At 53.4% G+C, this 12,349-nt stretch overlaps 1 protein-coding gene across 1 annotated transcript; it reads right to left on the bottom strand.

The window, feature by feature from the left end:
• Positions 1 to 595: 595 nt before the first annotated feature.
• On the bottom strand, positions 596 to 9,161 carry LOC132087086 (uncharacterized). The gene is made up of 11 exons (XM_059493114.1): positions 9,050 to 9,161; positions 6,428 to 6,610; positions 5,595 to 5,840; positions 3,832 to 4,068; positions 3,209 to 3,499; positions 2,862 to 2,959; positions 2,424 to 2,616; positions 1,717 to 1,822; positions 1,281 to 1,327; positions 793 to 864; positions 596 to 660 (listed from the first exon to the last, which is right to left on the bottom strand). Exons 1-11 carry the CDS (start codon positions 9,159 to 9,161, stop codon positions 596 to 598), a joined length of 1,650 nt encoding a protein of 549 aa, XP_059349097.1.
• Between the last annotated feature and the right edge of the window lie 3,188 nt (positions 9,162 to 12,349).

Raw genomic sequence — 12,349 nt, 5'->3', positions numbered from 1 at the left:
CACCCAAAGCATTGCACTGGGAACATGCAGCACCTCAGGTGTGATTCCTTGGTGCTGCCAGGGGCTGGAAAAGCACTCCAAGCTCCTCCATGAAGATTCATGGGGTCAAGGCTTTCACATACAAAACAAGGAGGACCCATGACAAGGCAGAAGATTTTGTGGGCCAGGCAGCCCCTGCAAACCAGAGCAATTTATTGGTTTTTTCAGACACAGGAGTACAGTGGCCAGGGCAGCACAGCTAGGTCAAACTCAAGCAGAGGACAGGGTCTAGATGGATACAAGGATACAGGTTGGAAAGAGGAATTGTGAGCTCCTCCATTCTCAGGGAACATTTGCAGGCACCAAGAGGCTGGTGAGATGGCTATGCCAGAGCACTGTAGAACTACCGGGACACATCCTTGCTGTCATGAGGAGGTCAACCCATGCCTTAAGCTGCTCCTGTGGTGTGGCAGAGGATTCTGGAGCTTGATGAAGAAGAAAATTTTGGGGGGAAGCAATAACTCATGAGATAATTCATTGTCATGCTTCCAGTGGTGGAGGACCAAGCCTTGAGAAGGGAAGTGCCTCAGATGTCCACTCCAGCTGCTCTTCTTCCTCACTGCTGACTCTCGCGAACAGGCAGGGGTGGGGGAAATGGCTCTCCAGCCTGGCCACACTTACCTGAGGAGAACAAGAGGACCCAGGGCTGCTGCATGCCCTCGGCAACCTGAGGAGCTCAAACTCCATCAGAGATGGCAGTCCCCACTCTCTCTGGGCCATGTGGGGTCACAGGCAGGACAACCCATTTCCTACCTGCATCTTTCTCAGGAAAAGTCTCGATCACGCAGTAATTATCCCCCTGTACATTCTCATAGGGCTGGAGCTCTGTGGGGGGACAAGAGGACAGAAACAGCCTGAGGGACCTGGGGGCTGTGAGGGAAGGAGCAGGGCAGCGTCAGGCAGGCAGCATCACCGAGGGCAGCAGATCATCCTGGGATGCACACCATCAGGACACCAGGGCTGGGAAGAGTTGCTGCCTACCCCAGAGAGAGTGAGAAGGAGGAGCAGTTCTCAACCCTCTCTGGCACCTCAGGGACACCCCAGCCAGGAGCTGCTGGAAGAGGCTACTGAGCAGGGTCTCAGCTGGGAATGAATAGATGTGGGACGCATTGGTCTGACAGGTCAGCCAAAGCCAGCTGGGCTGCCTGGAGCTACCTCAGAATGCCACTGGGCCTTCCTGAAATACACCTGCTCCCCTCGCAGCTCCAGCCCTACAGTCCCCTCTGTGCTGGGGATCCTACCTGTGTACTGATCCTCCTCGACTTTGCTGGGCAAGGCCTTCTTTTTTCTGGGAAGGAAAAGGGCAGTCCTGAGTCAGGGAGAGACTGACCTGGGCCAGACCCTGCTGAACCCAGCAGCAGTGGCACAGAGGGTTTTGCACACCCTCCCCCTGCCCTGGCAGGCATTGCCACCCACGCCCCAGGGGACAGCAGTGGTGGCTGCACCAGCAACAAGGGAACAGGGTCTCTCAGCACACACAGCCCCATCCCAGCCCTGAAGAAGACACTTAGAGCCCCTCTTAGGAGCCCTAGAGCAAATCTGTGTTAGGACCAGCCAGCTGCACCCTCTGCATCCAGAGAAGGGTGGGAACAGCTGGGGAACCTCTCTATCCCCACCCACCCCACAGCACAGCATGGCCTGAGACAGAACCGAGACTCCACATCTCCTGCAACTCACCTGCACAGCACGAACCAGATGATCCCAGCAGACAAGGGGATCAACAGCAGCACCACCACCACGACTGCAGTGACTGCTGACCCAGGCCAAGAGCCCATAGGCTGCCCTGAAACTGACACACAGAGAGCAGTGGGTGCCACAGCCAGGGCCGTGCACCAGCAGTGGCCCCAGCCTTGCTGCTGGGTGTCTGCACATGTAGAACAGACCCTGCTACCCTGGGTGCTGCAGGGACGAGCAGCAAGCCTTCCCCTGCCTGCACATCTGCTTTGGCAGGGCAGAGGGAGGCTCTGGAGTACCGAGCCTTGTCCCGTGGGCCCAGCTGGAGGGCCTGGCAGCCTGCTCTGCCATCCTGCACTCAGCAGGAGGACACAGACCCAGGCTCAACAGCCCTAGTGCTCTCTGACCTTGAGCCCACCTGTGCACCCAAATGCAGGGATGGGTGTCACCTTCTTCAGTGGAAGAGTAGAGGGGGCAGGTCTGGTATCAAAGGCACAAAGAGTGGCTGAAGTGGTGCAGCCCCTCTGCAGACCTGCCAGTGAAGGCCCTCAAGGAAGGGCTCCCCCAACTTCATGCCCACTGCTGAGTCAGGTGCCCACACTCCCTGCACCTGTCTGAGCTGGGAAGGGTGGGTGCACACACAGCTGTGGACTCAGCACTCACCCCCTGAGAGGCCACCCCAACCAGACACAGGGCAGAAGAACCATTACCCAGGACGTAGGTTTGGAATTCCAGTTGTGATGCAGGCCCAGCTCCAGCAGCCGTCAGGCCCTGCACTGTCACCAGGTATTTGTTGCCAGCTGTCTGATGAGGTGGCACATACTCAGAGACAGACTGGTTCACCGACACTGGGCAGACGTCAATGATGCTGCCGTCCTCTGCTCTCATGGTGGTGATGTTCAGCTGGAGGAAAAACAGGGAACTTCTAGACAGTAGCACACACATCCTGCTTCTGTACTGGGCAGCTCTGTGGAGAGGGGCTGCTACCGCTGGCTGGGCACAAGAGGGGAGCTGGCCCTATCAGGAACACCAGCAGGGTACAGCCTGTGGGCCCTGGTCAAGGAGGGTTCCCAGCTCTCCTGAGGCTGCCTGCACAGAGCTCCAGGCACGGTGAGGGGGACCAGGGGCACTTCATGGACTCCTGGTACCTGGTATCCAATGATCTCCCCTTTGCAGGAGGGCGGTGCCTTCCACCTGAGAGACCCTGTGCTGGTATCCACCCACAGCTTCTCTGGCTTGTCTGGCACTGGAAGCACAAGAGAAGAGAATCATGCCTGGATGGCAATTACTTGTCCCTCACAAAGGCTGCTTGTGCCCGTGCAGCCGAAATGGTGTGGTGAGGAGGGGAAAGGCCCTGCTGTAGGGCCATGCACAGCTCTTTCCCCAGATCCCCACAGGCTGCAAGCAGCTCTGATCCCAGGACCATCACAGCAGGGAGCAGATGCTCTGGCTGAGCTTCAAGGTGAAGGGCATCTGACATTTCATGTAAACATACCCATTTCCTTTGTTGTGTGGAGGTCTGCATACAGGATTGTGCTAGGCAGACGGGAGATGGTGACACTGTAGACAGTGAACGGCTGCAGAGGGGAGCAGATGAAAGTTCCCTCCTGGCCTTGCAGCATCTCCTCTACCTTCACCTCCTCAGTCTCACAGTCTGAGGAGGAATGCCACTCCGTCTGGCACCTGGCCCGAATATTCTGGCACATATGAGGGAACCTGCAGGTCCAGTTCAGTTTGATGCTGGTGCTGGAAATCTCCGGGATCTTAGGGACAACCTGGCGGACATCTGTGAAGGGAACATTCCGAGAGGATCACTCCCTTCCTCCCCCTCCAAGCCTTGACATCAAACTCCCCCAACCCCACCATTCCCTCACTAGCCTGTCCCCAGTACAGAGTAGGCAAGGGCATTCTGCCTTCTCCCAGACTACACAAGCCAGAGTTGCCAACAGCACAGACATAAACCTGGGATGCATCCATAATTTTCTCTGGATTTCTGTGCCATGCCCTGACCACCCTGAGCACAGGGCACTGACGCTGTGCCACACGTGCAAAATTGCTCTCCATGCCTGGGGAGCACAGACTGAATGCACTGGGAGAGTGTCTGGCTTGTTCACTTACCCACACAGGTCAAGTTCCCTTCCAAAGGGTGCCAGGCGTCTGTGCCACTCCTCATGCTCCAGCCACTACGAGGAATCATGGAACCTTCCCTTGGCTTCAATGTCACACATTTGATCTCCATGGGTGGAGGCCAGTACCCCTCAGGACACCATATCTTCACCACTTCATTTGGGTTGAAGATCTCCTGTTCTTTGTCAAAGATAAACCTGGAGTCCCACTGGGGCTTCTGGCATTTCTCTGCACCAACAAGATGGGAAGGTGTTAGCTGGGCAGTGTTGCTCTGCAGGGCATGAGTAGAGCATTCCCTTCCCTGGCCCATCAGAGCTAGAGGTGAGCTCCAGGACACTGCACAGAGCAGCCCTTCCACATCAATTCTTGGCAAGAGGATAAGGACAAGACTCCAAACTTTTCCCCCCAGGTCTCCTGGGAAGGGCTAGGAGGAGCTGGAGTCAGGGACTGAGGGGAAACCATGAGGGGTCTGTACTGTGCACAAAGCCTACCCAGAGACTCTGGTGCCCTGTTTGTCCCTCAGGCAGGATATCAACACCATGATTCCTCCTGAGAAGGCATAAAGTCTGAGCCCCAAAGCTGGCTCTGCAGTGACTGCATGCAGCAGGGACAGGGAGGGGGAAATGTCTTTACCCTTGTCCCCTGTGCCACAAACACCTGTCAGACCTACAGCACTGTTGCCCTGACTTTCCAGCACATGCTCTTGCCAGAAGCCCTTAGGGAGACCTGTGTCTCCCACATACCACCCAGCCCCCTGTGAGCACAGCCTGAAACCCTGCATGGTCCCTGACCTCCTGTGCCTTGGGCAGTGCTGCTTACTGCCAAAATGGCTGCTTTGTATCAAGGTAGAGACCTCTGTACCAAAACTCCCTCCTGACAGGACCCTTGGGGACTAAAGCTGGCATCAGCCATCTCCCCACCAGGGCACCCCTGGAACCCCAGGGCAGGCACAGAGCAGACTCAGGAGCTGCCTCGACACTGTCTTCAGCAGCACCTGCCATTTGCCCAGGCAGCACAGAGCCAGAAGCTTCTTGTGCCCCCACAGGCTGCCTTCCCTGCTCAGGTAGGGCAGAGCAGGGCTGTCAGGAATGCTCCTGATGCCTCCTTAGCCAGGCACTGTACCCTGAACCTGGGCTGAATATTGATCACATTGCCTCTGCTGTCCTTTCCAGTCCAAGCTTCTCTGTGTATAGGTTTTCCATTGATAACAGACAGAACTTTTCCTGTACATTTGGCATGGGTGAAGGGTGGCTGGAAACCCTTGGGACAGCTCAGAATCACTTCTTCATTCTTCTGTAACTCTCCTAGTCTGGTGCCAGTCTGATGTCCCAGTGGGGTTTTTGGCATGTTTCTGGCAGAGGTGAAAGTGCATGTTAGTTGGGCTGGGAGGTTTCAAGGAGGAGCAGGGTATGTGGTGGGGCCTCAGCAATCCCCAGCAGTCCCCCTAGCCAGCAAAAGGAGAGGGAAGGTGACACGTCCATCTGCTGTGATGGGACACCTTGGCAAGGCTAGTTGGGATGGGGCTTTCCCTGTGGGTGTGTGTCAGCTGGGCCTGGGCCTGTCCAGGCAGGTGGTGGACAAGGATGTACCAAAATTCAGTAGGGGAATAGTCTCAGGTATCCAATGCCTTAGATCCAAGTGGCCCCGACATGGCATCAGCCTGGCCACAGTGATGATGGAAGCTCGGAAATGGATGAACGGGGCAGAAATTGACCAAGAGTTTGGTAGGAAGCACTTCCTGACACCCTGCTTACCAATGCACACTATATTCCCCTGAACTTGAATCCACACACCACTTCTGTTTCTCCCCAGCCACATGTCTTCCTTTGGAGATGCAGAATAATTCAATGTCTGAACCCCGCTCGCACATTTGACATGGGTGAAGGACGGCTGGAAACCATTGTTGCAGCTCAGAGTCACTTCTTCATTCTCTGTGTAACTGTCACGGGCTGGTGCCAGCTGGAGTCTGGGGTCCCACCAAGCAGGCCTTTGGCATGTTTCTGTCAGAGGTAAAATTGGGTGAGGAGTATGTTTGGGAGGTTATGAGACAGGTAAAACTGGGTGAGGAGTACTTTTGGGAGGTTACGAAAGGAGGCTTGGGACCGGTCTCTAATGACTGACTGTTCACCCCAACACATACGAGTGTCATGTGCCCAGGCACTCTCCAAGCACACAGGGCTCCTCATCACCCCATCCCCAGGACTCACAAGCCTCCCTTGGATTCTGGACCCTCCATGGGGTATTTGAGCCTGCATCTTCTTGTCTCCCTCATGCGCAGCCTCCCACACCAGAGACAATCCAAACCCTAGAGAAGCTTTCCAGGGAAAAAGCAGAACCCCTGCAGCTATTCCTACTTCATGCTGAGGAGATGCTGGCTGGGAAGGATTCCTCTCCCCAGGAGCACAGAGCCCAGCAGGTGCCTACAGCAAGGTGCTGAGACAAGAAGAGCCTTGTCAGTGCCAGGACATGGGGAAAGCCAAAGGTATCCAGGTCTGCCATTCCTGCACTGTCATCTGCACAACCAGGTCACAGAGGGTGTGCCACCAGCTCAGGGCCCTGGGTCAGGGTGGTGCAGGGCTGTGCTTACCCTTGCAGGTGGGAGTCTCATTCCACTGGATCTGGGCCTCTCTGGAAATGCACTGAATCAGTGGGACAGATGGTGCAAACCTCCCAACACAGCTGAGCTGCACCGCTTCGTACAAGGCATAGTCGCTCCTCGTCGGAGTAAACCTTAGTTTGGGGTCCCAGTCGGAGGGAATTTTACATTTTCCTGTGTGGAAAGGCCAGGAGGCAGAGCCTGATGGTCACTGGGCTCCAGCAGCATCCACGAGGATGAGGGAGTTCCATCCAGAGGGGTGCCAATCCCTCTCTCTTCAGAGAGGTGGCAGAGATGGCACCTCCCAGGATGAGCCCCATCCCCCAGGAGCTTTATCCCTCCCCACACCCTCAGGGCAGTGCAGGAGGGTTATCCACAGGGTTATCCTGCCCACCTGCTGCTGAGGAGACACCCCAGCTAGAGCGGTCCAGCAGCCTGGGGGATGCTGCTCTCTCCCACAAATCCAGGGGCTGTGGGAGTGCACCAGGCCCAGGGAGTCTCTGCTGCTATTCCAGACTCCACAGCTTGGTCCCAGGAAGTGACTGCCAGCAGCAGTGGTGAGTAACAGGAGTAAAGTTTGCAGATAACAAGAGAAAGAACCAAGCAATTCTGCAGTGGGAGCAGTAACTACAGGAATGAGGCAGGCAGAAAATGAATCGTCTAAGTCCTTGAAAGAGCAAAAACAAAAAAATAACACCCTTCTCATCCAGGATGTTTACCCATGAACTAGAAAACACCCAGTTTTGACGAGTTTTGTTACATTATTCATCACCCTAGTGATGAATCCTTGCTCTTAATTGTAGTAAAAATCCCACGTTCTCAGTTCGTTTGCCTCCTTCTCTCAAAAAGACCACCACTCTCCTAGCATGTACCATGATTTCTTGGAACGCTGTGCTTTTACAGTGAAGAGGGGAAAGGATGAGTCATAGTAACGCAGGCAAGCAGTGACTTCAGTAAGATTGTGTCTCTGTCAGTATACCTGCTTTTTTCTGCCTTGGTGTGCTGGCTGTGTGGATTTGCCACCTAGCACAAAGATTTGCCACCTAGCAAATCTTTTCTGTGCAGAACTGTAAATAAATCAAATCCCTTGACTCTGTGTGCTAATCAGCTTTTTCTGCACTGGGTGAAAGTGCAGAAAGAAGCTTTCAACTAGAGTCTGCCCCTCAGACCACTGAAGTTCACACCAGTGACCTCAAATCTCACACCCTGCTCAAGGAGCTCAGCCTAGCCTCTGCACTTCACCCAAAATGAGTCTGCCTTGTCCTCCCCTGGCAGACATGTCACCTAGACTTGCTCACCCCGTGCAAAACAAGTCCATGAGGAGGCAGTGAGCATGGAGCTGGCCTTCCCTCAAGAAGGATAAACACCTCTCTTCAGCTACAGCTGCCCACTTCCCACCAGCACTCACCACTTCCCTTTTCTGGCAGCAGGTTTCCACGCCATCATGGCAACCCTCTTCCCAGGTCTCCACCCCAAAGGACAGTGGTCACCAGCCCCAGCCCTTTAGACCACATAGTGCATACAGGAAACTTCTTCCCTCTCGACAGTGTCTCTCCCTCAGAGCACACACCTCACTGACAGAAAACTACCTGACAGACATGAAACGCTTGACTTGGTTCCAGACTCATCAGGCATCCCCCTCACACACCTTCCCCCCTCCTGCCATTAAACACCCTGAAGTGACACAGACCCTGCCCAAGGGTGACATCCAGGATCCTTTTGGGTCAGTCCCAGACATGAGTACAGAGTAGGAGAGAAGAGGTTCCATCCTGCCCTGGAAAGCTGAGAGCTGCCCACTGCTGGAAGGGCAGCATCCCTTGAGCCACCAGTGATAGGCAGCATGACTCACAACCCATCTGATGATTCAGCTAGCCACTTCTGCTCCCATTTCCCTACAGAGAGAATACTCACAGCTCAGGTCCCCCAGCCATGCTGTGCCCCATGGGGACCTCAACAGGTACCAGAAAGCCCAGGGCACAGCATATAATCACCACAGGAAAGCCCACATTCTTTGGAAAGCCCACATTTGTAGGAAGAATCTAGCAGAGATCCAGGAACTGCCCCTAACCCTGCTGGCATGTAGAAAGAGCATAACAAGCCTCTTGATATGAACAATCCCATCAAACTACAGCTCCCTGCATCCCAAGGACTATGGGAGAGAGCAGGCATCCCAGCTAACAGAGCTCACAGGTCACACCTTTGATGAACACCATCATCACCTGTGAGGGGTGCTGCTTGAGCTGCCCAGAAAGGCCATCACTGCTCTGACTGCTCTGGGTTCATCTGTCTGCCATAACAAGACCCAGCCACCTCCTGCTCCCAGCAACACTATGCACTTCCTAGAGGGACACTGCAAGTCCCACGCTCACGGACAATTCCCAGCACACCGAGGGAATGCTGCCCTCCATCCCAAATGCTGCCCTCCATCCCAAATAGAGCTTTGTCCCCCCACAACAAGAGAGATGCCTGAGTGTCTCAGGCATATGCAGACACCACCTCCAGCCCTTCCACAGCCTCAACTATGGGCTGAGCAGGGTAAGGCCGTGTAGCAAATACACAGGTGGAGGAGCAGCAAAACCATTTCCATAAGAGAGAGGCACAATCCGCTCTTACCTGCTTCCTGACGTACCCACGGAGTCACAGGGCCACGCTGCGTCTGTCCCCGTGCCAGCAGCAGAGGAACAAGGGTCAGGAAGAATGTCAGGGCCAGCTGTGGCAGGGCCATGCTGGCATGAGGTGCCCGGGCAGGACTCGGCGAGGGCCACTCAGGAAAGGTGTCTGCGCAGCCCCGCGCAGGAGGGGCGCTCACACAGAAGTGAGACAGCCCCACAGGGGAATCACGTGTGGTGCAAGAGGCTTCCTCTTTGGAAGGAGAGTGTCCCACCAGCCTCAGTGTTGAGTCTCACACATCCTCCCACAGACAGTGGGTACAGGCTCCCAGGTGTCTTAGTCCAGCCTCTCTCCTGGCTACCTCAGGCTTCCATAGCCCTGCTCTAAAACAAGCACCCCCAAAACCTTCTCAGGTCTGTCTCTCTCCTCTCTCCTTCCAGATCCAGTGGAGGATGTTGAGGAACACACCCCTGATTCATGTGCCCACTGCCACCCTAGGCCACATCATCATTTTCTCTTTCAAATCCTGGAATGATTTATGTTAGAAAACACTTCCATGATGATCAAGTCTAACCACTAAGCCAGCACAATAAGCCACCACTAAAACATGTTCCTAAGTACCATACCTACCTATCTTTTAAATACTTCCAAAAATCTCTCTTCCTATTGCCTTGAACTGATCCAGCTGCAACAGTCTTGCTGTTGAATGCCATCAGTAGAGTTTCCAGATCAGACAAGCTCCTGAACCTGCAAGTGTTCTCTTTTCCTTTCTTCTCTAAACCTTTCCTGCTCTGAGCTACTCTTTGTCAGTGCCTTTTAGGATGGAAAGCACTCGACAAAGACAGCGAGGACAATGTGGGGATAAAAGGGTCTCCTTGGACATGCAAGGAGGTGTCTTGTTCCTGTTATGGTTGAGGTCAGGTAGGGTCTTTGGCTATGGGAAAGAATTCCCTAGGTGCTCTTCATTTGGGGCACGCTCACACTCCTCCAAGTCTCCTGTTCCTGCAGATGTCACCACCAAGCTCTCCTCTGAGCCCCTTTTCAGCTCACAAACTCTTGCACAACTTCAAGCTTCCATGAGTCCTGACTCCCTGTGCTGTTGCAGCTCTCCTGGGCCATTCCTTTTTCAACTCTGTGCTTTACAGAGTCTCTGTGTGTGTGTTTTCCTAGATAGACAAGCACAATTGCCCTACAGTGCAACCCTCAGTGTTCCAGGAATGGGTGCTCTCTCCCAGGGTGTTTTTCACCACTCAGCTGGAAGTCATTGGCCTGAGTTCCCTGGCAGATCCTTTCCCAGGAGCCACCATCCTCAGGACAATGCTTGGTACATCTCTCTGTAATATCCCAGTAATCCAGCAACACTGAGGGCTTTCTGTAAACTAGATGTCTCCTAAGGTCCATTTGGGAACATCATTGCATCAAATCCAGCTGTGTCACATGCCACTGTTGTGAGGTTAATGGGTGAAGTCTTCTAGAAAGCTTTCAGCAGAACTGAGTTACATCCTTCTTGTTTCCTTGGTAGATCCCTGTCCTTTGGGAACCAGGTTTTTCTTGTTCCTGTGCAGGAGAATGGCCACAGCCAGCACTCACTGGGTCTTGTCCTGATAAAATCCCAGAGTTAGACACCAACACTCTCACTGACTCTCTTTGGTATGTGAAAGAAGCAAAACCAACGGAATTAAACAACCAAGCTTCAAAAATTCACAAGTGGTACAACAGACTTCCTAATACCCCTGATAAGATTATTTCTTTTCCCCTGTCCTGAGGCCTAGAAATCTGTGTTTGGCCTGTCCCTCCTTAGAAATTTGTCATTGTTTTGAGATTTGTTCTTTTCTTCGTGTGTAGCATCCATTAGAAAAATGCTGAAGAAATTCTGATAGCCAGCACACTTAGCCATATGCATTGAATTCAATATCATTGTAAATGTGATTGATGGGCTGTTTCATGAAGGCCCATTTGGTTGTCAAAGAACTAGCAGACTCAAACTTTCAGTCTGAAGACAGAAAAACCCAAATCACCTGAAATTTACAATCAGATTTAATTCAGCTAGAGAAGAGCATTGGAGGCTCAAAACCATCCACAAAACCACAAAGAAAAGGAGAAGTAGCTGTGGCTTTTGAGAATCAGGCTTCGTGGAAAGCACTGCTAACACAGCCACCATGTTCCCCCATAGTAAAGTCTATTACTGTGTCACAACTCACAAACAACAGCAATATGTTAGGGTCTCAGTGTCCTCCCGAGCTCCCACCTGTCCCAAGGGAGCCCACTGTGGGCTGTGCCTACAGATGGTGGTGTCAGATGATGGTCAGGTGATGGGGTGGGCTACAGCCAGGCTGACCCAAAGCTGCTGGGTCAGGCTCAGGCCTGAGGAGCGTAGCCCAGACAGATCCATCCCTGGTAAAGCCAGGAAGGGCTCTTTTACCTGCACATGACCCTGTGTGACCTGGTCTGGGTCCCCACATGGTGCTGGTCCCTCTCCAGGACACAGAGTCTGCCTCAGTCAGGGCTGCAGCCTGTGCTGCCGGAATCTAGAGCATGTTCTGGCAGGGAGAACTGGAAAATGCCTACAGAATCCAGCCAGAATCTAGTCGTGAGCCCCACTGTGGGTTCTTCCTCACCACTCCAGCAACTTTCCTGTAGAGGGGCACAGTCTGGGTAAATGAAGGTAATGTAGAATGTAATCTTATCCCCCAACGAGTTGAAGCTGAAACCAATTACTAAAGACTAGGAGCAGGCCGGATGATAACAGGCAACACCTGTAGCAAATAAGAACAAGTGGTATAACAGAGTGGATTGGTGGCAACTGAAGTCAGGTGGCTGCTGCAAGGACTAAGAACAGGCAGTGCTCAGAGGAGCTGCCTGTGAGAGACATCGAGGAGGTATGAAACTCTGGCGCTATGGAATCCTTGCACTACAATGATAATAGAACTGTTGTAATATATAAGACAACACTTTCCCAACCCCACCAGACCCAAACCTCCTTCACAGGGATCTTGCAGTGCCATCAACGAGACAATGGCCTATGCTCCATGCCACCCTGAAATTAGGAACTGTCCAGCCCCTTTCCCAAAATGAGGATAGAATACAGATATTTAAACCCCTACAGCTCATCTACAGAGCTGGGAGCAGAACCTCAGACCTATGGGCAGGAGGAGGGTAAGGGGAGCCCCAGCAGTACTGGGGTTCAGAGGGATCAGCCCTGGTCCTGACAGGTGACAGCCTGGTCACGATCAGTTATCATGGTTTGCCTTGGACCCAGGAAAATATCTGGGAGGTCTGCAGGGAGCTTTGTTGGCCTGAGAG

Source organism: Ammospiza nelsoni, chromosome Z (assembly GCF_027579445.1).
Source record: "Ammospiza nelsoni isolate bAmmNel1 chromosome Z, bAmmNel1.pri, whole genome shotgun sequence".
NCBI lineage: Eukaryota > Metazoa > Chordata > Aves > Passeriformes > Passerellidae > Ammospiza > Ammospiza nelsoni.
This window is presented reverse-complemented; position numbering and strand designations above follow the sequence as displayed.